Here is a 25,434-nt window from a genome sequence, read left to right as displayed (position 1 = left end):
GGTAAGCGGGTCCCCCTGTGTCTCCTTCCCCCGGGGGTGCGGTCCGTTCGGGCGGGCGCCGCCGGCGGTGTCCCACAAAGGGAGCGGCGGTTCCGAGCCGGCGGCGCAGTGCTAGCCCCTTGCCGCGCGTCCCTGCGGCCTCTATCGCGCGGGGAAGTGACGCGGCGAAGGGGGCGGGGCCTAGCGCCGAAACCGGAAGTCGGATGCCGGCGGCTTCCGGTTGTGGTGAACGCGCGCCGATGCGCGCCCGCCGCCTGAGGGGGCTGGGCACCTGAAGGGGAGGGGGAGGATCGCGGGGAGCGGTCCAATGGGGGGCCCGAACACCAGACAGAGTTCCTGCTAATCCGGAGGGGGAGCCTTCTTAAGACAGAAGGCATCGCTGCTGAGGTGCTTCTGGAGGCCCAGCGATGGACACAACAGAAGCCCCCATGGACCCACAAGAGGTGCAGCCTGTGGCAAAGCGCCCCAGTGACCAACCTAAGAGGAAGGAGGGACGTTCGAGTGGACGCAGCAGTTCCTCTAGGTCAAAGGATCCTCCCGCAGCCCCCCATGATCCGGTACCTGTCCTCATCTGCAAGGGTAAGAGATCTGCGAGAATGTACCCTGATGCAGTGTCCCATTATGTGTTTGATTCTCAGGGGAAGAAGGCCACAGGGAAGCAGAAGCACAAGGAATGTGCCCTCTGTAGTTGCCCCTTACCAGATGGCCACCCCAAGAGATTGTCTCACGCAAGACTGACACAGACGGTAGGGACGGAGATGAGGAGTAGAACGTGAGTGGAGTATCAGACTCTTACACTCTTTCCTATTTATGCAGGTAGCGGAAGAAGCTCCAAGCTTCGCTACAGACCTGAGGCAATTAATCAGGACTGAAATAAAAGCCCTATCAAGAGAAGGTTCTTCTAAAAGAAGACGAGCTAGTGTTTCAGGCTCAGAGTCTTCAGTCGGCCCTAGGAAGGAAGATATCTCCTCAGAGTCCTCGGCCTCCTCTTCTTCTTCCGAAGAGGATTCCAGCCGATTCTGCTTTCCCTTGGACCAAATGGATAAATTAATTAAAACCATAAGGTCAACCATGGGGGTAGAAGAAAAAAAAACAGAACTGTCTGCTCAGGACATTATGTTCGGGGGTCTAGACCCCAGAAAACAAAGGACTTTTCCACTAAACGAAAAAGTCCAGAGCCTGATAGACAGGGAGTGGAAAAAAACGGAAAAAAGGGGTTCTATGCCTCCTGCTTTCAAGCGTAGATACCCCTTTGAGGACCCAATAGTAAGTCGATGGGATAAGGCCCCCAAGCTGGATGCAGCGGTAGCTAAGGCCTCAAAAAAGTCATCTATACCCTTCGACGATATGGCCTCCCTTAAAGACCCCCTAGATAAAAAGGCAGATTCCTTTTTAAAGGGCACATGGGAGATGTCAGCAGGCGCCCTAAGGCCAGCAATAGCAGCCACGTGCGCAGCCAGATCCATGATGGTCTGGCTGGATCAATTGGACTCTCAGCTAAAGGATGGAACCTCGCGAGCCTCCATCCGTAAGTCTCTTCCAATTATCCAGAATGCTGCTGCCTTTCTGGCAGATGCCTCGGCAGACTCAGTAAGAATGGCGGCTAGGTCTGCAAGTTTGTCTAATTCGGCCCGAAGAGCCCTCTGGTTAAAATGCTGGCCGGGAGATATCCAAGCCAGTTCCCGTCTCTGTTCTATCCCCTGTGAGGGTGAATACTTGTTCGGCCCCATCCTAGACGAACTGTTAGAGAAGGCCGGGGATGAGAAAAAGAAATTTCCGAGTCTGCCGAATACATCCTGGAGACGTCCCTTTTCTAGGAAAGGGTATTCCCGCAGGAGACAGGCCAGAGATCAGAACAGATGGGACAACAAAAAAAACAGAGGTACGGGCTTCATGTATGGAGGAGGGGGGCGCCAAGAAGGTCCATCACGGGATAATAAGAAGCCGCCCCAATGACTAGTGGCTCCGGTAGGAGGAAGATTATCTGCCTTCTACCCGGCCTGGGCCAGAATCTCGAATAGCAGCTGGATACTGGGGGTGATAGCTACAGGACTGCACCTAGAGTTCTCCTGCGTTCCCCAAGATCGGTTCAAGGTAACTCCACTCAAATCTTCCCCGCTAGAACAAGCTGCCCTGGAGACCGAGGTCCTCGAGCTACTGGACAAAAAAGTCCTGACGAGAGTTCCAGAGGAAGAGAGGGGGAAAGGCTTCTATTCCCCCCTGTTCTTGGTCCGTAAACCGAACGACTCATTTAGGGCTATATTTAACCTCAAAGCCCTCAATAAATTCCTGGTTGTACGTCCATTTAAAATGGAAACAATCAACACCGCAATAAAAATGCTGTTTCAAAACTGCTTCATGGTGGTCCTAGATCTGAAAGACGCTTACTATCATATACCCATAGGTCTAGCACACCAATCTTTCCTTAGACTGGCGGTTCAGTTGGATGGGTCAATCCAGCACTTCCAGTACGCGGCCCTACCCTTCGGGGTGGCAGTTGCGCCCCGAGTATTCACCAAAGTGATGGCAGAAGTGATGGCCCATCTGCGCGAGCTAAACATTCTAGTCGTCCCCTATTTAGATGACCTCCTTATAATAGGCAGTTCAGCCGAGCAGTGTTTAGAACAATTACAGAAAACAACGGCGGCTCTAGAGCGGTTGGGATGGCTACTTAATATCAAAAAATCCCGTTTGCAGCCACTAAAAATTCAACAATTTCTAGGCCTAACCCTAGATTCAAAAAAGCAGGAATGCCGTCTGCCCCCAGAGAAGCTGCTGCACCTGCATGGCCGGGTCCTGAACGCCTCCAACAACCCCTCCATGTCCCTCAGGAAAGCCATGTCCCTGTTGGGTTCCCTCTCATCCTGCATTCCCGCAGTCCAGTGGGCCCAAGTTCATACGAGAACTCTACAGGGCGAAGTTTTATGGTATCAGAGAATCCTGGGGGGTAACTTAGAAGGTCGACTGACCTTATCCAGAAACACAATAGAGTCCCTGGAGTGGTGGCTAGAAAGAAATAACTTGTCTAGAGGGGTCCCTTGGGAGTATAACATTACCCGCGTGGTCACCACGGATGCAAGTCCTTCCGGTTGGGGGGCGCATATGGAGGAAATTCTGGTCCAGGGCCTATGGGAACGAGATCAGATACAAATGTCTTCTAATTTGAAAGAATTAACAGCGGTAGTACTCGCAGCTAAAGAGCTCCTTATGTATCTACAGGGCCATCACGTACGAGTTCTATCGGACAATCGAGTGGCCGTGGCCTATATCAACCACCAAGGCGGAACTCGATCCAGAACTCTGATGAATGTGGCAGGACAGTTGTTCCAGCTAGCAGAGCGTCATTTTTTATCTCTCACGGCTCTTCACATAAGAGGGAAAGAGAACATCGCGGCAGATTTCCTAAGCCGCAATCTGTTAAAACAAGGAGAGTGGGCCTTAAACACCTCCATTTTCGTTCAGATTGTGCAGAGATGGGGTCAGCCAGAGGTGGATCTATTCGCCACCAAGGAGAACTCGAAAACGACACAGTTTTGCTCCCTAAATCCCAGGGAGACTCCTCTGGCAGTAGATGCGCTTCTGATAAAATGGGACTTCAGGCTAGCCTACGCCTTTCCTCCCCTATCTCTACTTCCTCTAGTGTTGAGGAAGATCAGGCAAGACAGGGCAAGGGTCATAGTCATCGCCCCGTTCTGGCCCAGAAGAGCATGGTTTTCGAACCTCAGGATCATGTCGGTAGACGATCCTTGGGTTCTCCCGGACATCCCGGACCTTCTGTCCCAGGGCCCGGTCTTCCACCCTCAGGTGGCTGGCCTACATCTCACGGCGTGGAATTTGATCTGTCACTGCTAGAAAGTAAAGGCTTCTCTCCAGACCTAATTGACACTCTACTAAAAAGTAGGAAAGTAGTGACAACTAAGATTTGCGTCAGAATTTGGAAAAGGTTCCTCGAAAGCTCAAATGTAAATACTGGTGATTCCGTCCCCATAGGCCAGATCTTGGAATTTTTACAAAAAGGGCTGGACTTGGGTCTCTCCACCAGTACCCTTAAAGTACAGGTATCCGCCTTAGGGGCCCTCTTTAGCTGCAACATCGCGGCTAATTATTGGGTCAAAAGATTTATCAAAGCAGCGAGTAGATCCAGACCAATAGTAAAGAATAGACTCACGCCATGGGATTTGAACCTAGTCCTCACAGCTATGACAGAAGCGCCATTTGAACCCATCTCGTCGGCCTCTATTAGGAGCCTGTCCCTCAAAATAGCTTTCCTAATAGCCATAACGTCAGCCCGTAGGGTAAGCGACATTCAGGCATTGTCTAGGCGCCCACCTTTTCTTCAGGTAAAGGAGGATAGGGTAATACTTAGACCCGACCCAGCGTATTTACCAAAAGTAGCCTCCAGCTTTCATAGGTCGCAGGAAATAGTCCTTCCATCCTTCCTCCCTAAACCAACTAATGAGAAAGAGGAGGAGCTACACACTTTAGATGTTAGGAGATGCCTCTTGGAGTATCTAGCAGCTACCGATACCTGGAAGAAAGACAATGCTCTCTTTGTCTCCTACGAAGGCCCTAGGAAAGGTCTTAGGGTGTCCAAAAGTACACTAGCCAGGTGGATTAGCGAAGCAATCTCGTTAGCTTATGCCTCAAAAGGTAGAGTAGCTCCGGAGAAATTGAAGGCGCATTCCACCAGAGTCGTGGGCCGAGAGGTCGGAAGTCTCCATCGACCAGATTTGTAAGGCGGCCACTTGGTCCTCTCCGAGCACTTTTTATAGTCATTATAGACTAGACTTGGGTGCCTCTGCAGACCTCTCCTTCGGTATCAGGGTTCTGCAGGCTTTAGTCCCCCCCTAAAGTAGTGATTACTCTCTGTAATTCTCTCAGGTGGTGCTGTCATGGACGACCGAATAAAGTCTTAGTTACTCACCGGTTAACGGTATTTTTCGGAGTCCATGACAGCACCCATAGATTCCCTTCCCTTAGTTAATTTGGGTGTGCACGTCTTCCCTTTGTACATATCCACGGGTGATAAAGATTTAAGTATTGATATTGTTGTACATATAATCATGCATTAACCTTGGAGGTCCTCTTTTTATACTCTGTAATCCAACTGATGCGTGGGAGAGGTGCTGCCCTTTTGTATCTGTAGGTTTTCCTGTTCCTAAGAAGGGCGGATCCCCTCTCTCAGGTGGTGCTGTCATGGACTCCGAAAAATACCGTTAACCGGTGAGTAACTAAGACTTTCCTTGGCACCCTAATATGTATATAGATGTAAGGTGAATAATATGCATAGTATATAAACAAGTTATACCAAACTGTAAACCATCACACTATGGAGCAAAAGGTAAAGTCCACACTGACAAAATGAGGACAGAGTACATGTAATTGATATATAAAAAGCCGTAATAGCAAAATTGCAGAGAGAACGGAAACCTATACTGCAAGACCACATATGGAACCTTATGGCGGCACGGTGGCTCAGTGATTAGCACTGTAGCCTTGCAGCACTTTAAGGAGTTTGTATGTTCTCCCTGTGTTTGCGTGGGTTTACTCCGGATTCTCCGGTTTCCTCTCACACTCCAAAGACATACTGATAGGGAATTTAGATTGTGAGCCCCATTGGGGACAGTGCCAATAATGTCTGTAAAGCGCTGTGGGATTAATGGCGTTATATAAATGAGTAAAATAAATAAGGTGAGTGCTGATATCAGATCAATGGAGCTAAAAATAGTAAAGTAGGATCTACCAGTGAGATGTGCCAAGGATATGGTATACTCAGACCCAATACAAAGCCCATAAATAAGTAGGGGACAGTGCCTGCAATAACAGGAGACCAATTCACCCAGCTATCTGGAACCTGGAGTGACGTCCTCTTACCAAGACGCGCCATTCTTAAAATAAGCATGATTTTGCTTGCAAATTGCTACATGGGCTCAGGAATACATACAGAAATCATTGTACGTGAACACAGTTCTCCATGTAATCCACAAATGCAAGCAGGGCTGTGGAGTCGGAGTCGTGGAGTCGGTGCTCATTTTCGTGGAGTCGGAGTTGGAGTCGGTATAAAATGGACCGACTCCGACTCCTAAAATATATAATAAATTGGGTACAGTAATTCAATGCAGGATGTGCTGAATATTTTTTAATAGGAGTTTGGGAAAGTTATGAAATATCCTATAAATGGCTGTTCTATTCCTGATCTAAGGCTACATTCACACACAGCGTTTTTCCTGTGTTTTTTGAGGATACGTTTTTCCGCTGCAAAAGCTGATCATCTTTTTAAAAAACCGCATCACCTGAAAGGTTTTTGAGCTCATAGATAATGTTTTCAATAGCAAAAGCAGATTAGAAATCTGCTCTATCTATCCATTTATCCATATCTGTCTATCCATATCGTATCTGTACCAAAAAGAATGAAAACCGGGTAGTACACCAATATATATTCTCTGCTATCTAAATATCTTGATTATTGGATCATAAAAATGATTAAATGTCTGAGGTTCACATTGTACTACAATAAATTTTTCACTTAAATATAAGCAATATGTGTGGGAGTCGGAGTCGTGGAGTCGGAGTTGGAGTCGGAGTCGGTGTAAGGGAAATTGAGGAGTCGGAGTCGCAGGTTTGGCTTACCGACTCCACAGTCCTGAATGCAAGTTACAGCTATATCATGCTGACTCATCCAGCTTGTTATCAGTGCACAATTCGAATGCCAGTATCTCTGATGATTTGGGCTTGCATTAGTGCCTAGCATGGGCAGCTTGCTCATTTTGAAAGACACCATCAATGCTGAACATTATATTGAGAGTTAGAACCACATACGCTCTCATCCAGACACCAACTATTTCAGGGAAGGCCTTGCATATTTCAACAAGACAGTGCTAAACCCCATACTGCATCGATCAGAGTATCGATCTTCTTCAGATAAAGAAAGGTTACCGACCCGGTCATAACCATCAGAGGTCCTACAAAAGTAGAATAGCCAATAAAAAAAAAAGCACAATGTGATTCTATCAATACATGGTGCGATTGTTATACAACGCCAATTCCAGAAAACTTTGAATTGGGGTTTTAAAAAATATAAAGAAAACATGCATTAATTGATTGGGAAATCTTATAGTCATATATTATTCACAACAGTACAACAAAGATCAGAAAGTGAAAGACATTTTTCCATTTCAATTGAAAAAAAATTAATTTAGAAATTGATGGCAGCAACACATCTGAAAGAAGTTGGGAAAGTGCCATGTTCAGCAACCTCTTCTAAGAGCAGTCTGTAAACCTCTCTAAGTGAGATCAAATGCTGCAGTGATCGGAGAAAAATGTTGTCCTATTCTTGTCTGATGTAGGATTCTGGCTGTTCAACAGTTGTGGGTCTTTGATGCTTTGTTTAATAATTCACCAAATGTTTTCTATTGGTGAAAGATCTGGACTGCAGGCGGCCAGTTCAACACCCGAACTCTTCTTCTAGTTCACCAATCCTGACAGCACCATGGAGAATGTCATTCTTCTCCTCATTGAGACATGAAACAACAAAAGATCAAAAGGGACCCTCCATCTCCACCCCTCAGTGTTTTTTCCTGTCCCAGTGAGGATAGGAACGATGAAAGGAAGCTCCTATCCCTGGCCGCATCGGGCAGATCAGCATGGATCGAGGGGCCCAGCCTTTCCCTTCCTGCTATCAAGCGATCTGCGGCTGACACCCTCTGATGGGGGGTCCCACAGCTTACCTCTGAAGTGCTGCTCCTGAGTTGCGAGACGCTTCCCCCTGCCTGGGGATTCTCGGCTTGGGTGTCTGCCTCCTTCATACTGCAAGCCCTGCAGACGCGCTTCCTGCAACGTTATCGAGTAGAGCACTTCCAGGTTGTGGCCGATGTGTGTTCCAGCGTGCATTCCACAGAGGAATGCAGGAAGGGGATCCGGCAAGGACTTCTGCCAAGATGGGTATCATATAAATAGGGTCCACGTGTGTGCTGGCTGGCCTACTGTTGGCTAGGACTTCATACCACAAAATCCTACATGGATGATTCCACTAAAACAGACATTGGCTTGGAACAAAGCCCAGGGGCATGTGAGTAAGCTTGCAAAGCAACACCCACTTTCTCCTACGCCTCATTGGGGGACACAGGACAGTGAGTGTTATGCTGCTGCCACTAGGAGGACACTGAGTGAACATAGAAAGATTAACTTGTCCTCTGCAGTGTACACCCTCTGCTGGCTCCAGCCTGAACCAGTTCTTGCTTAGTATCTGTAGGAGGCACTTGGGTCTGGTCATTCAGACCCCAACGTTTTTATGTTACCCTTTTAATGTATTTTTATTTTTACTTTTTACCTCACAGAGTGAAGGGGCGACGGGTCCCTTCAGGGTCCCGATCTCCCCGAATCATCAACAGGCGAGAATACGGAGTGTCGCCTCCCCGTACAATCTCCTGTGTCGATGGAAAGCCATGCCTGAGTTCACTTTAGGGGCGACGGTTCCTTCAGGTCCCGATCTCCCCACACCAGCAACAGGCGAGCACATGGAGTGTCGCCTCCATGTATCCTCTCCTGGAGCCAGGCCTATAGCCGGACAACTTGCCCTGTCCCATCCATGGTAGTTAACTCACAGGATGTTCAGAGTCCCTCCACTGGCGTCCGTGCAGCCCCCACTGCATTACCACTGATTGAAAGTGGATGGTGGATGGAGGCAGGTTCTCTCCACCCCCGTCTATGGGGATGGTGGATTGAGAGTGAACTCTAGGACCAGCACACCTGCAGCTCCGGCTCTGCTACATCATCACCATGGCATTCCGTAAGACTGCAGCTAGTAGACAGAGGCTCCATCCGGGTGCAGAGAAGGGGGTCCTGGTCCCGGGGAGGTGTCCCAGTGTCTGGCGGTGTTTTGTGCACCGCTTCAGCCCTCGGGTTTCCCCCCCGGCGGCCCCGAGATTCCGGTCCCCCCCTTAGCTTCTGGCCAGCATCGACGGGTGCTCAGCGAACAACCGCGTCCCGCACTTTCACCCAGCTCCAGAGATTTAGTCCCCGGCTTCTAGCTGGGCTAGGCCACGTTTTACATGGCCCCGCCTACCGGGGTGGCGCCATCCTCACGTTCTGGTGCTTCTCGTTCTAAACAAGAAGCGTCTTCCTAGTCTCGGCGGCCATCTTCCTACACCTCCGCCAGAGCAAGCCTGAGAGCCTGGACACTGACAGCAGCAGGGACATCAGGACAGCAGCGCTGACAGAAGCACTGCGGACAGCGGCATCTCCCCTGAGGACACAAGACACTGGGTAAGCTGCAGAATCATAGCTTAACCCTTCCTCTGCACATACATTCTCCCTTTCTCAGTGCATCAGCTTTCTAAGGGACTCCAAGGTACATTATGTTTCAATCTAAAGCATCCAAAAAGGCTAACAAAACACAGTGTTCTTTGCCTCATGTACCACTTGCAATATTTCTTTGCCCCGAGGCCACAATACTCCGTTCTACACGGCCAGTGACCCGATATCTGCCCAGGAGCCACCCGCCACCGCTACCGACCCTGGTGGGCCTAGTCCCCCTGAATGGGATACTTCCCTGTCACGGTCTATGGCTTCTCTGGCCAAGGCAATAGACTCTCTCCGGGACCCCTCCTCAAGTCAGGGCGTCCGTTTGTCAGTTGCGGTAAACCTTTCCAACGGACAAGAATCATCATCCAGCAGGGGTCGTACTTAATCAAAAAGTGCTCATGCTTCTAGAAAAAGTACCCATGGCACATCCCCCGAACTTTCTCGTGCTTCGGCTTCTGTAAGTTCGGCTTCTCGCTCTCCCTCTCCAGGGGTTTGTAGTGAACATGATTCAGAATACGAATCTGATGCGTCCTTAGATCAGGACTCGCAGAATTATAAGGAGAAAGTTGATTCCCTCATTGAGTTAGTCAACAAGACTGTGGGTGGACGAAGAACCTGTATCTATCCCAGATCACGCTGTGTCTTTTAAGAGGACTAAACGCTCTCACAGACAGGGTGTTTGACAATCACCCCGAGTTTAATGATATTGTTAAAAGACATGGGGATCGACCAGACAAGCATTTCATAGGGCAGAGGCCCATTGAGTGAAGATATCCCTTTGCTCCTGATTTAAGTAAGAATTGGTTACTGTCGCCCCCACCAGTGGATCCCCCAGTATCGCGGCTTGCATCTAAAACACTTCTATCCTTGTCCGATAGCTCCGCAATCAAAAATCCTACTGACGGTTAAATTGACAACCTTGCTCGGTCAGTCTTTGAGGCCTCTCGAGCTGCGCTCTTTCCGTCCTTTGCCGCAACCTGGGTGGCTAAGGCTGTGGTCTCTTGGGCTGAGACTTTGACTGCAGCCATTCAGGAAACTGATCTCCCCCCTGAGGCACCATGCCTCGCTAGCCAGATATCTTGGGCCGGGGATTTCGTGGTGTCTGCTTCTTTGGATGCGGCCATCTGCGCTGCACAAGCAGCAGCAAACGCCATCCCCATTAGGAGGGCACTATGGCTCAGAGACTGGCAAGCGGATTCTGCTTCCAAAGAGTCCTTAACCTCTCTGCCCTATCAGAATTGTCATTTATTTGGAGAAAAACTGGATCAACTTATCTGTGACACTAATGGAGGGAAGAGTAAGTTCCTTTCCCAGCAGAGGCCCATTCGGCCATTTCGGAGCCAACAACAAGAAGTTCGGACCCGGACTCTTCGTAGAAACCCCACCTGGTCCTCTACAACCGTCTCTACTGGATCAGGGCGGGCCCCGCGTAGGGATAGAGGTTCCCAGGTCTGATACTGACCCACCCATTCCTGGAAGAGCAGGCCAAGACAGTCTGGATCCAAGGGAACCAGATCACATTAGATCCTCTACACAATGACTTAGTGCGATATCCGGTGGGCACCAACAAAGTAGGCGGTCTGTTATGAATGGGGCACCGAGGAGGATAGCAGGCCCAGGCTAAGCCACAGAAAACCAGAGAGGTTGGTAACTAAGCGGATGCAGACCCCAGATCCTGTCCACACAACTAGCAGTAGCCGTGGAGCGTACCTACGATGATCCTAGACGCCTCGGCACAGCCGGAGAGCTAACTAAGCCTAAAGCAAGAAAGGGGAAATCTAAACTACCCCGGAGCAGCCCCCAAACATATATTGTCGGTGAGACAAGATGAAAACACAAACGCAGGCAGAAAAATAGACTGAGCAAACAATGGGGCCCACACTGACTAGACAAGACAGGAAAGGAAAGACCCTGCAAAAAGTCCAACACATCTGATGCACAAAAACACTGAAGTCGCACGACTTCGCCCCTCACTATATCAGCACTCTGGTATATTCTGAAAGCAAAGCAAAAAGAGACCAATATAAAAGGGGACAAAACAAACTGGCACATGCAGTAACATATGGGCGGTGATTCAGCACAGCCCCAGCCGGAGCTAGCTGACCCGCACAAAGCAGAGATAAACAAAACCAGATCAAATGCAAACAGAATAGCAAACGAACCACTTAGCTGAACATGCTGAGAAAGAGCAGGAGACATCAGACCTCAGGAGGCACAGGAAGAAAATCACCAGCAGGGATAGAGGGAGTCAGCTGTCTCAAATCCCAGTCAGAAACCCCAGCTCTCCAATCATCTTCCTCATTATCAGGTGGCAAGCCTCTGTCAATCAGATCGGCTCCACTACCTTCAGTGACCACCAGAGGGAGCCCAGAAAGAGAACTCTCAATCTGACCAGTTCCACTATCTTCAGTAATCACCAGAGGGAAGCCAGAGAGAGAATTCACAACAGCGGTCGTCTACTTTTGTTCTGTCAAGCCTGGCTTGGTCATTCACGACGAGTGGGTCAGAGATCTGGTGTCCTCCGGATACAAAATAGTTTTCTTCTCTCCCACCAACAAGTTTTTTCCTGTCTTCTCCTCCCAAGACAAAGGCAACAGCTTTTTTCCGAGCCATAAATGCGCTCAAAGGACGGGGTCATTATCCCTATTCCTCAAAATGAAAGGTTCAAGGGTTTTTATTCAAACCTATTTGTGGTTCCGAAAAAGGACGGAACAGTGCGGCTCATACTGAACCTAAAACTGTTAAACAAGAGTGTGACGGTTCAGAATGGAATCACTCTGTTCAGTCATCGTCTCAATGGAGAAAGAGTTCCTAGCATCCATAGACATCCAGGATGCTTACCTTCACATCCCGATTTTTTTTTTTCCCCCTCACCATGGGATAGTATACTCTCATACCTCACAATTCGAATCCCAGGGAGGGTCCCGTAAAAGACCAAAGAAGCAGAAGTGTGTCCTCTGAAGATGAGATGCCGGATGAATCCAGGAGGAAGGGGAAGTCTTTACTGACCCACCAGAGGAAAGAAAGGTACCTTTTTTTCTCCGATGACACGGATGAACTGCTTTGTGCGGTACGAGGTACGATGCAGGTGGAGGAAACACCAAAACCCCTCTCCGTACAGACGAGATGTTTGGGGGGGTTACGATCCCAGAGATTTAGGGTGTTCCCAGTCAACAGCTACATTCATTCTATGATCATGGAGGAATGGGAGGATGCAGAAAAAAGACTGGTCATTCCGAGAGACTTTAAGGTCCGCTTACCCTTTGAGCCGGAAGACATCCCTAAGATAGACGTTCCGGTAGCCAAAGTGGCGAAGAGAACTTCAATCCCATTTGAAGATTCCTCCAGCTTGAAAGAACCCATGGACCTGAAGGCGGATAGTCTCCTTAAAAGAACCTTGGAAACCTCAGCAGCCATAATCCGCGCCAACATCACGGCAATCTCGGTGGCTCGGTCCATGAACTTATGGGTCGACGACTTAGAAGAACATTTGAGATCTAAGACTCCCAAGAAAACCGTCCTAAAACCCTTTCCCTCCTGAAAATGGCGACCTGTTTCATGGCTGTCACGTTGGCAGAATCTGTATGATTCGCAGCCAGGAATGGGTCTTTGTTCAATGCTGCCCGAAGGGCTATCTGGTTAAAGAATTGGTCGTGGGACACTCAGTCCAAAAAATAAGCTCTGTTCCATTCTCTTCTCGGGTAATAGTGTTTGGGCCTGTTCTGGATGATATTCTAGAAATGGCCTCAGACAAAAAGAAGGGGGTTTCCTGAGGAGAAACCAAAGAAATATCAGCCCTTTCGTAGGCCCCAACTTAGCCAGAATTCAGGCTAAAGGGGAAAGGAAAAACAGGCAGATGGAGTTACCCCAAGGGAGGTAGGGGTAAGAACTCCATTTTTGGTTCAGGCTCAGGTAGAAAGTGACGCCATGAGAGTAGGGGGACGGCTAGAGCGGTTCCTGGGGGCTGGCGGGAGATCTCAGAAAATCTTTGGATCTTAGAGTCTCCCGCGGCTGCAAAATAGAGTTCACCCATCTACCCCCCAAAACGTTCATCATAACGAACTCCTGCCTTCAGTCAGCCGCTTAACCCATGTGGTCAGTTGTCCAGGACTAAGATCGGAGCGGTAGTCCCGGTTCCTGAGCAGGAAAAGTGCAATGGCCATTATTCCAGCCTCTTCTCAGTAAAGAAACCCTCAGGAGAGAGCAGGATGATAATAAACCTCAAGTCCTTAAACCAATGCATAAGATACAAGAAGTTCAAGATGGAATCCATCAAATCTACAATTCCTCTTATAGACAAAAAATATGGTAATGTGTACCCTAGATTTAAAGAACGACTACTATCACTTTCCAGTCAATGCTTACCAGAGATTCCTAAGGTTTGCTCTGAGGGTCCAAGGGAGGGTCCGTCCCTAGCAGTTCCGATGTTTTCCCTTTGGCCGAGCCTCAGCACCCAGGGTATTCACCAAGCTGGTGGCGGAGGTAGATGCCTACCTAAGGAAACGGGATATCATCATAGGTCCTCTATCTAGACGACTTCCTGATGATGTCCAGCTCCAAGGAACAGCTCAGGGACCATTGCCAGATCTCGATCTCCACGCTTCAGAAGCTGGGATGGGTCATAAATTGGGAGAAGTCGGACCTGGTTCCAGAACCCAGGAAGAAATTCCTAGTGGTCTTACTAGACTCTTGATTGAGAACATCTTTCTTGCCAGAAGTAAAACAGCACCCCATGGTGGAAAGAATCCACCAGTTTACAGAAAGCCACTGCTCCTTCAGGGAAGCAACGAGAATCTTGGGACTGATGACATCTTGTATCCCCTGCATACGGTGGAGTCAGTTCAACTCTCTGGAGCTTCAGGGCGTGATTCTATCCTCCTGCTACAGACGTCAACTGTCGCTGGACAAAGTGATGCCCCTATCTCTCCCAGTAAGGGAATCCTTACGTTGGTGGACCACTCCGGAAAGCCTCCAGGCAGGAGTTCTGTGGATTCTCTCCCCATGTGTTGTGGTCACCACCAACACAAGTCTGCTAGGCTGGGGCGGCCATGTGGAAGAGAGATATTTCCAAGGAGAATGGAGTCCAGAGATGGGATCCAGGTCCTCGAATTTCAGGGAGCTGTACGCAGTATAGAAGGTACTACTGCAGGTCCAGTCGATAGTCAGGGACAGACACATAGAGATCCTGTCTGACAACATGACGGGACGGCGGTGGCATTCCTATGTCATCAAGGGGGACCAAAACATCCTGCACCTCACCACCTGGCCAAGAAAATCTTCAGATGGGTGGAAGCAGCGGTCTTATCCATCTCTGCAGTACACCTGGAGGATCCGGAAACCAGGTGGCAGACTTTTGAGCAGACAAAAGTTATCACCTATGGAGTGGGAGCTGAACGAGGAAGTGTTCAGTATGCTGTGTCAGTGATGGGGGGGGGTGCCACGAGTGGATCTGTTCGCAGCCAGAGAGAATGCAGGTCCCTAAACCCCCTAGACAGTTCAGCAGGAGTCGACGCACTGTCCCACCCATGGGGAGAGGGGCTGTCCTATGCTTCCCCCCCCCCCCCTTCTCTTGTCCCAAGGGTGTTCAGGAAAGTACAGGAGGAAAGGGCGAAGATTGTCTTGGTGGTGCCCTTCTGGCCAAAGAGGAGTTGGTTCCCTCTGCTGAAGAAAATGACGGAAGAAGACCCCTACCTCCTTCGAAGAAGACCCCTACCTCCTTCCAAGAAGACCCCTACCTCCTTCCAAGAAGAAAATATCTCCAGGGCCCAGTTCTCCACCACAACCCAGACAGTCTTCAGCTCTCAGCATGGATCCTGAGAGGCAGGTCCTGAAGTCAAAAAGATTGTCCAACAAAGTAATTTCTAGCCTTCAAGCAAGCAGAAAGCCCGTGACCTCTGCTACATACAACAAAATCCGTAAGCGCTTATCCATTTATTGCGGAGAAACATCGGTAGATACATCCCTCCCGAACATCCCCAAAACCCTTACAGACGGGTTTCAAGAAGGGCCTTTGACTAAGCACTTTGAGAGTACAGATCTCGGCTCTTAGCGTATTTTTTGACTCTCCCCTGTCCACCTACCCCAGGATAGCTAGGTTCTCTAGAGCTATACAGAGGCTGAAGCCTTCTGTAAGGAAGTCTCTCTCCTTGGGATCTTAACCTAGTACTAAACGCACTTTTGTAAACGCCCATATGAACCAGCAGATGACATGGACATTAGTAGGCTCTCATTTAAAACTGCTTTCCTGGTAGCAATCACATCGGCCAAAAGAATAGGGGAATTACAAGCCCTATCTATTCAGAACCTATATTTACAGGTGTTTGAGGATCGACTAGTCTTGAGGCTCAACTCAGTATTCCTCCCTCTCCTCCTTCTGCCAGCACCCTAGAAACCTGAAGGAACAGTCCTTTCATTACCTAGATGTTAGAGAGACGGTTTCTAAATACCTAGCAGCAACTAAGGCCTGAAGGCAGGACACAAACTTGTTTGTGCAATATGGGGGTTTAAATAGGGGTAAAAGAGCGACTAAATCCACAATAGCTAGCCTTTGAGGCTCAGGGAAAATCTCCCCCAAATACCCTTATGACCCATTCAACTAGGGCCATAGCTACTTCATGGGCTGAGAAAGAGAGGGGCTTCAGTGGATCAGATTTGTAAAGCCGCAACTTGTTCTAGTCTAAATACCTACTCGAAACATAAGCTAGAGGTAGTCTAAGGGCAACTAGCCTTTGATAGGAAGGTTCTTCATGCAGTGGTCCCACCCTAGATCATCATACTTTGGTATTCTCCATGGTGCTGTCAGGATGGGTTCCTGGAAATACAATTACTGTTAGGTTTTTGCAACCATTTCATAGTTCAAATGTATGTGTTAAATTGCCCTTGTGTTCCATTAAGGTTGGATTCTTATAGACCGATGCGGGAAGCACTTTGGGACCATATTAAATTACCTGAGAGATGGAGCTGTTCCACTTCCAGAAACGCGAAGAGAAATTGAGGAACTCTTGGCGGAAGCAAAGTATTATTTGGTGCAAGGGCTGGCAGATGAATGTCAAGCGTCTCTTCAGGTGAGATCTCTGGGAAAGCTTTATTTTGTGATATCCAGTAATGCTAGGCACAGGATGCCTAAGAAAATCATTGCAATTTATACAATTTGCTCCAGAGGATTCCAGTAGCTGGCAATGTCTCCTAAACATGTAAATTCTTACATGTAATTACCATTACGGTATTTTAGGTGGCTGATATTTTCTAATGTTTCTTCTGTTTCCTTAGGAATAAGACTTTGTTCAGCTATTTAAGTCATTCCTACTTTATAATGGAAGTTATGTAATAACATTGGGTTAATCTTCCATAATGTTTTCCTTCAACAGAATAAAGATGTATATGAACCTTTCTGCAAAGTCCCAGTGATCACGTCATCAAAAGAGGAGCAGAAGTTGATAGCTACATCTAATAAGGTCAGAAACACACATGGACGTTGGTTCTGAAGTAATGTGTTGCTGCTTTAAGAGGGTGTGTGTGTTTATATACATACAGCTAGCTATCCATATATACTTATATAGAATATGTATGTGTATATATAGATGGATAGCTGTATAGTTCTTTCATGACAGGACATAAGTGTTTACCTTGCAAGTAAAGATGGGCAGATCGATTTGCAGGACTTCGGTCTATCGGCCACACCAATAGTGTCTGGCCAATGACCAGAGTCCTGCAAATCCATCTACCCATCTCTACTTGATAGTGTAAGGCTATGTGCACACGCTGCGGATTCACCTGCGGGTTTTTCTGCGCGGATCCGCAGGTAAAGTGACCTGCGGTTTTGCCCTGCGGTTTCACACATCTACTATGTTAAAGATGTGAAACCGCTGCGGAATCCGCACAAAGAATTGACATGCTGTGGTTTGTAAACCGCAGCAAAACCATGCGGAAAAAAATGCAGCGTGAGCACAGCGGATTTGAAATGCCATAGGCTAACATGGTACTGTACCATGTCTGCGGAACTGCTGCGTTTCCGCAGGGCCAAAAGCGCTGCGGAAACGCAGCAGAATCCGCAACGTGTGCACATAGCCTAATAGTTTTTCTTGCACTTACTTGATACTTACTAAAAGTTTGTGATCATTTGCAATCTACATGTTATAATGACTCTATCACAGAAGGAATTTATTGTGGAGCTTTTACTACGGATGGCCAGCATGGAGAATTATCTAAATACTAATATATGAATGTTGCACAGAATGCTGTTGCCGTAGTTGTTGGTGATATTACTGAGATCTGCTTGTTTTCTCCTCACAGCCTGCTGTCAAGTTACTTTACAACAGAAGCAACAACAAGTATTCCTATACCAGGTAGGGGTTCCTCTTTGTACCCCTTAAAAGGAGCATGATCTCGGAAAGGGTTTGTAGATACCGTATTTTCCAGCGTATAAGACGACCCCCAACTTTTCCAGTTAAAATAGAAAATCTTCTTAAAAGTCGGGGGGGTCTTCTTATATGCAGTGTGTCATGTTATATGCCGAGTGCGGCGCAATCTGCATATGGCGGGGGAGTGGTCCCGATGACGAAGGGAGGGTGTAAGTGGAGTTATCATCCTCCTTTTACCTCATTGGTGTCATCGGTGCCATCTGCGGGTCTCTGTGCTGGGGATCGGTGGCTCCTCCATCTGCAGTGTGGGGGCTCTGCGCTAGGGGTCGGCGGTGGCGGCTCCTCTTTGTCCAGCGTGGGGGCGCTGTGCTGGGGGGCGGCTGCGGCGGCTCTTTGGGCAGCGTCGGGGCTCCTCCGGCATTTCCCCAAAGCCCGCAGGCCCAGGCAGCTCCATTACTGCGATGCGGAGGCCTCCGGGAAAATGGCCGCTGGAGCCCGTGCATGCTGATTCAGATCTTGTCTCCCGAGATCTTGGAAAGAAATCTGAATCTGAGCATGCGTGGGCTTCGGCGGCCATTTTCCTGGAGGCCACCGCATCACAGCAATGGAGCTGCCTTGGGCCTCCGGGCTTTGGGGAAATGCCGGAGGAGCCCCGACGCTGGACAGAGAGCCGCCGCAGCCGCCCCCCAGCACAGCGCCCCCATGCTGGACAAAGAGGAGCTGCGTCGACCCCCAGGAAAAGCCACCACACTGCTAAAGGAGGAGCCGCCGCACCGCTGCCACCAATGAGGTAAAAGGGGGATAACACCACTTACACCCTCCCTTCTTCATCGGGACCACTCCCCCACCATATGCACTCAGCGTGTAAGACGACACCTGGCGTATAAGACGACCCCTGACTTATAAGAAGATTTTCAGGGGTTAAAAAGTCGTCTTATACGCTCGAAAATACAGTAGTTTCACAAACAACACCCTGTTCACACTCACATTGTTATTTCTGTTCTAAGCCATTATTAGAGAAGAACCAAAATAATGGCAATGTAGGATCTGTTACGACGAACACCAACCTGCCCTCAGGCATTAATAGCATTTTCACAGAATCCGTGACTCAAGCTTCAAGGCTGATGTGAACACTGGTGTTTGCTGTGGCTTTTTGGAAATATGTTTACACTTTGTCTTTACTTTATATACCAGCATACACACACTTGTGAGGGTCAGTATCCATATATTTCTTTCTAATAAAAATGTAAATGAAATAAATTATTACTCACAGATCTATGAATAGCAGTTGATCTCTTCACAGTAGCCTGAATTAAAACACCATTTTTATGCTGTTTCACAGCTGTGGATATTAGAAATAAGACTAGATGTGTATTTCCTGAAGGAAGTACAGATAGTGGTTTGAAATGGTGCCCATGCTGCCCCTTTTAAGAGACTTGCCTGCTGCCCCTGCAAGACTTTCAACTCAGGATCAGTTTTAACTGTGAGTGCCTCTCAGGTGCCACTTTGGCCTCAGGGTCTGATTTGGTGGGTGGGGCCCCTCAGGATCTGATTCCTTGGCCTGGGCTCCTCAGGGCTTGAATTATTGGCGGGGATCTCTCAGGCTCCGATTTTGTGGGTGTGGCCCCTCAGGGTCCGATTTTGTGGGTGTGGCCCCTCAGGGTCCGATTTTGTGGGTGGGGCCCCTCAGGGTCCGATTTTGTTGGTGGGGCCCCTCAGGGTCCGGCTTTGTGGGCGGGGCCCCTCAGGGTCCGGCTTTGTGGGCGGGGCCCCTCAGGGTCCGGCTTTGTGGGCGGGGCCCCTCAGGGTCCGGCTTTGTGGGCGGGGCCCCTCAGGGTCCGGCTTTGTGGGCGGGGCCCCTCAGGGTCCGGCTTTGTGGGCGGGGCCCCTCAGGGTCCGGTTTGGAGGCCGGGGTCGATGAGCCTCCGGTTTGGAGGCCGGGGTGGCTCAGCCTCCGATTTGGCGTGTCGGCCCTTTAAGAGCTAGTTTGGCTCACTGGGCTTCTTCTAAATCAACTTTGGCGACATTCTCCCCCGGGCATGCGTCATGTGATGAAGCTAGATTTGCATTTGTGCTGTGGGTTGCTTTAATTAACCCCTTAATGACCAGGGGTATTTTTGGTTTTACATTTTCATTTTTCCCTCCCCTTCTTTCCAGAGCCATAACTTTTTTTATTTTTCTGTTTATATGGCCATGTGAGGGCTTATTTTTTGCGGGACGAGTTGTACTTTTAAATGACATCATTGGTTTTACCATATCGTGTACTCGAAAACGGGAAAAAAATTCCAAGTGCGGTGAAATTGCAAAAAAGTGCAATCCCACACTTGTTTTTTGCTTGGCTTTTTTGTTAGGTTCACTAGATGCTAAATCTCACCTGCCATTATGATTCTCCAGGTCATTACGAGTTCATAGACACCAAACATGTCTATGTCCTCTTTTATCTAAGGCCTGTTTCACACTTCCGTTTTTTCAAATCCGTCAAAATCCGTTGTTTTCCGTAAAAAAACGGATCCGCCATTTTTTGCAGGATCCGTTTTTTTTGTCCCATAGACTTCCATTACGGTTACCGCGGATCCGTCAAAAAAACGGATCCGTTTTTAAAAAACGGATCCGTTTGCATCAGTTTCCGTCAAAAAAACGGAAACGGATCCGTTTGGCGGACACAAAAACGGAAGTGTGAAACAGGCCTAAGTGGTGAAAAAAAATTCCAAAGTTTGCTAAAAAAAAAAAATTGCGCAATTTTCTGAGACCCGTAGCGTCTCCATTTTTCATGATCTGGGGTCGGGTGAGGGCTTATTTTTTCCGTGCCGGACTGACGTTTTTATTGATACCACTTTTGTGTAGATACGTTCTTTTGATCGCCCGTTATTGCATTTTAATGCAATGTCTTGGTGACCAAAAAAACGTAATTCTGGCGTTTTTAATTTTTTTCTCGCTACGCCGTTTAGCGATCGGGTTAATGTTTTTTTTTTTATTTGTAGATTGGGCGATTCTGAACGCGGAGATACCTAATATGTGTATGTGGGATTTTTTTTTTATTTTTAAACATTTTTTTTTTTTACTTTTGGCATGCTTCAATAGCCTCCATAGGAGGCTAGAAGCTTGCGCAACCCGATCGGCTCTGCTACATATGGGCGATGAGCAGATCGCCCATATGTGGCAGATTTACTGCTGTGCTTTCAGCGCCGACCACCGGGTGACGCTGAAAGCCATATGCCTGGAACAACCATAGAGGTCTCATAGAGACCTCTGGTTGTCCAGGCAACATGACGCCGACCCCCGATCACGTGACGGGGGTCGGCGGTGACGTCATTTCCGGCCCGGCGGCTGGAAATGCTATTTAAATGCACGCTGTCAGCTTTGACAGCGGCATTTAACTAGTTAATAGGCGCGTGCGCGTTCATAACAGCTGACATGTCCCGGCTTTGATGCGGGCTCAGCGCCGGAGCCCTCATCAAAGCAGGGGAAATGTCTGATGACGGACTGTGTCCGTCATTGGACATTAAGGGGTTAAGAGCTGATATTATGTTGCAGAAGCTCTGTCCTGGGGGTCATGTGAAGTTTGTAAGCGTTGGCATAGTAACTGGGTCTGCCTGCGCATATCAATGAGCTTAACTGCCATTTCAATCGCCTCAGAGCATGTTTTGTCATTTCCCATTGAAAAGCATTGGAGACAGTGCATTCCAATGACGGGAAAAAAAAATTTCAAACGCAAATTGCGCAAGAAATACAAATCCGATCGACACGAAAAATACTTAGCACACCTCTCATGGACACTTTTTGTTAATTATATAATTCCACATGTGTTAATTCATAGTTTTGATGCCTTCAGAGTGAATCTACAATTTTCATAGTCATGAAAATAAAGAAAACTCTTTGAATGAGAAGGTGTGTCCAAACTTTTGGTCTGTACAGTATAATCAGTAAATGGCTATAATGGTCTGTTTACACTGGAAGATTGCAATAAGCCATGCGCACTGAACAATCTGTAATGATCGCTTATTGCACATGCGCTGCCGAGAACAATGGCAGCCTATGTCTTGTTTACACAGGAAGATGCACCACCAAGATTGATGATCTTTTGCATAGCACAAAAGATCACTTAACCCCACGAACCAGCTTTTTGCTCAAATTGTCGTTTGATCGGCAACATGTTTACACTCTTACTTAAGCACACTCGTTCACCATAATCTTTCAGTGTAAATTCACATTCATTGTCTTTCTCCATATTTAGAAAAATATAAGCCTGTCATGTTCTGTTCCTTTGTCTCTATGGCAGGATTGGTAATTGTACTCATTTTACATTTTATTTGCAGTAATTCTGATGACAACATGCTCAAGAATATTGAGCTTTTTGACAAATTGTCATTGAGGTTTAACGGGAGAGTATTGTTCATCAAAGATGTGATTGGTGATGAAATCTGCTGCTGGTCATTCTATGGTCAGGGGAGAAAGATTGCAGAGGTGTGCTGTACGTCCATTGTGTATGCAACAGAAAAGAAACAAACTAAGGTAAGGGTTTTGGTTTATTTACATTTTTAACAAATGAAAAGGTGGTACTCTCAGAAAAAATGTGTAATTCATATTTACAACTTTTCTTTAAAGTTATTCTGGACTATTATATATTTTTTTCTAATGGGGTTAAGAACTGACAGGCTTTTTTGCATAGTGGTGGCTCCTTGTACCTCTCCTGTCGGCTATTCTGCTTCATTGACCTCAAGTCAACAGAGCAGCTCTTCCACTTCCGTCTGCTCTGCCAACATCATCCTGATTGACAGCCAGTTCACCACAGTTAGGCAGCTGGCTGTAAATCAGCATGACGTCGGCAGCAATGCAACGTCAACAGAGCAGACTGGGAGAGAAGCAGCTGGTCTGTCGACGTGATGTCACTGCAGAATTGCTGGTAGGAGCAGACCTTGAACACTCTGAGCCAGCAGAGATCGCCGCTGGGCAGACCTGGAAGGCATACTCGTTTGTAAGTTCTTTAGGCCCATAAGAAAAAAAAAAAGTAAAATGGTCCCAGACAATTGCTTTTATAGTCTCTTCCAATTATGTTGGATTAGTCTTTATTCACCCGACCAGTGCTGCAACTTTGTAAAATGTCATTTTGAGAAACAGGTGATCATACTTGGATCTCGGGTAAGACAGTCCACCAATATCGGTTAATACACTGTATACACACGTGGTCAAAATTGTTGGTACCCCTCGTTTAACGACAGAAAAACCCACAGTGGTCACAGAAATAACTTGAATCTGACAAAAGTAATAAAAAAAAAAATGCTTCCACAGAATTTAAAAAAAAATAAAACTCATGAAATAGGCCTGGACAGAATTGATAGTACCCTTAACTTAGTATTTTGTTGCACAACCTTTTGAGGCAATCACTGCAATCAAACGGTTCCTGTAACTGTCAATGAGACTTCTGCACCTCTCGACAGGTATTTTGGCCCACTCCTCAAGAGCAAACTGCTCCAGTAGTCTTGTGTTTGAAGGTTGCCTTTTCCAGATGGCATGTTTCAGCTCTTTCCAAAGATGCTCAATAGGATTTAGGTTAGGGGACATAGAAGGCCACTTCCAATGTTTTCCTCTTAGCCATTCTTGGGTGTTTTTAGCTTGGGTCATTATCCTGTTACAAGACCCATGACCTGAGACTGAAACCAAGCGTTCTGACACTGGGCAGCACATTTCTCTGTAGAATCCCTTGATAGTCTTGGATTTCATTGTACCCTGCACAGATTGTAGACACCCTGTGCCAGATGCAGCAAAGCAGTCCCAGAACATAACAGAGCCCCCTCGATGTTTCACAGTAGATGGGACAGTGTTCTTTTATTTATATGCTTCATTTTCCGTCTGTCAACATAAGTTCCATTTTTGTCTCCTCTGTCTATAGGACATTCTCCCAGAAGCTTTGTGGCTTGTCAACATGTAGTTTGGCAAATTCCAGTCTGGCTTTTTTTATGATTTTTTTTCAACAATGGTGTCCTCCTTGGTCATCTCCCATGAAGTCCACTTTGGCTCATACAACGACGGATGGTGCGATCTGACACTGATGTTCCTTTAGCTTGAAGTTCACTATTAATCTGTTAAGAAGTTTTTCTTGACTCTTTTGTTACCATTCTTATTTTCTGCCTCTTAGATTTGTCATCAACTTTCCTCCTGCGACCAAGTCCAGGGAGGTTGGCTACAGTCCCATGGATCTTAAAATTCTGAATAATATGTGTAACTGTAGTCACAGGAACATCAAGCTGCTTGGAGATGGTCTTATGACTTTCACCTTTTAACATGTTTGTCTATAATTTTCTTTCTAATCTCCTGAGACAACTCTAACCTTTGCTTCCTCTGGTCCATGTTGACTGGGATACACACCATGTCATCAAACGGCACAGTGACTACCTGTAGCCCTCTATACAGGCCCACTCACTGATTCCAAGATTGTAGACACCTGTGATGCTAATTAGTGGACATACCAAGATTTAACATGTCCCTTTTGTCACATTATTTTCAGGGGTACCATCATTTCTGTCCAGGCCTATTTCATGAGTTATATATTTTTTTTTTTTTTAGTTCTGTGGAAGCATGGTTGAAAAGCAAGGTCTGACTTTCATTTGTTCACTTTCATAGATTTTAGATTTATTATTACTTTTTTCAGATTCAAGTTATTTCTGTGACAATTGTGGGGTTTTCTGTCATTACACGAGTGGACCAACAAATTTGACCACGTGGGTATATGGCATACAGTGTGGTAGACTGACCATCCTGTATTTTTTCATTTAGGTTGAGTTTCCAGAAGCAAGAATCTATGAAGAGACTCTTAACATCTTATTATATGAGGCACAGGATGGACGAGGACCAGATAATGCTTTGCTTGAGGCCACAGGAGGTGCAGCTGGACGCTCCCATCACCTTGATGATGATGATGAGCGGGATCGCATCGAAAGAGTAAGGCGGATTCACATCAAACGACCAGATGACAGGCCTCATCTTCACCAGTAGGACTTGTCCACCTTGAATATGATTCCTCCGTCCTAAAAACAGACCAGTCTGCTCTGATTCATCCCAATCAGCATGGGAAAAGCCCCGTTGTAACGGTTGAGGTCATTGTAATTGACACATGCTTGTGAGTTTGGGTCCAGCCTCATCTGTTACACTTTCTGTGACTTATTATTTATATCACTTTTGAAGGGACAGGGACCTACCCTGAGCGAGTTTTTTTTTTTTTTATTGTGTGTATGGATTTCCCCAACCCCAAAGCAATTGCTTGTTATATAAATGTAAACTTGCCAGCTAAGTGCTGACGTAGGATGTATTGGATATGAAAACGAAGGTGAATTTGTGTCCATATGGACTAAATATATTGCCTTAATGCATTGCTTGACATTCTGGGGTACACATTTGACTGTATACTGTATGTGGACCAAGAAAAACATTCTGTACTTCCACTCAGTAAAATTAATTCCATGAGACATATTGGAGGTAAATTGTATTCATTGGTTTACATTCAGCGACTATTGCTGCATAACCGTGGAGCTTTGTAAAGTCAGTATGAGCATGAATGGATTATAACTTCATTTCTAAACATTTATGGCTTCACGAGATCCACATGAGGAGTAATCCTTATCACCCAGATAAGCAATGCACCTTCTAGTGTTTTTATTTCAGGATTAATATTCTATATTTTTTCTTTGTTTTACATAGCATTAGCTTGTTATATGTATAAAATAATTTATATTGTCCCTAATCCCCAATAAACACAAATATGGACACTTTTCAA

The 25,434-nt window shown here is 47.1% G+C and overlaps 1 protein-coding gene across 3 annotated transcripts in view; it reads left to right on the top strand.

The window, feature by feature from the left end:
* The window catches only part of KCTD10 (potassium channel tetramerization domain containing 10), a 35,183-nt gene extending 9,749 nt beyond the window's left edge, over window positions 1-25,434 (top strand). For all 3 annotated transcript variants that reach the window (XM_073582616.1, XM_073582614.1, XM_073582615.1), the window contains exons 3-7: window positions 16,198-16,367; window positions 16,671-16,757; window positions 17,596-17,648; window positions 21,980-22,175; window positions 24,438-25,434. In XM_073582616.1, the coding sequence (XP_073438717.1) occupies window positions 16,198-16,367; window positions 16,671-16,757; window positions 17,596-17,648; window positions 21,980-22,175; window positions 24,438-24,656 (725 nt within the window). In that variant the 3' untranslated portion in view covers window positions 24,657-25,434. The remainder of the gene's footprint in view (window positions 1-16,197; window positions 16,368-16,670; window positions 16,758-17,595; window positions 17,649-21,979; window positions 22,176-24,437) is intronic.

The sequence above is a fragment of the Dendrobates tinctorius genome, unplaced genomic scaffold (assembly GCF_039654945.1).
Source record: "Dendrobates tinctorius isolate UK_male_01 unplaced genomic scaffold, ASM3965494v1 ptg000073l, whole genome shotgun sequence".
In the NCBI taxonomy this organism is placed as follows: Eukaryota; Metazoa; Chordata; class Amphibia; order Anura; family Dendrobatidae; genus Dendrobates; species Dendrobates tinctorius.
This window is presented reverse-complemented; position numbering and strand designations above follow the sequence as displayed.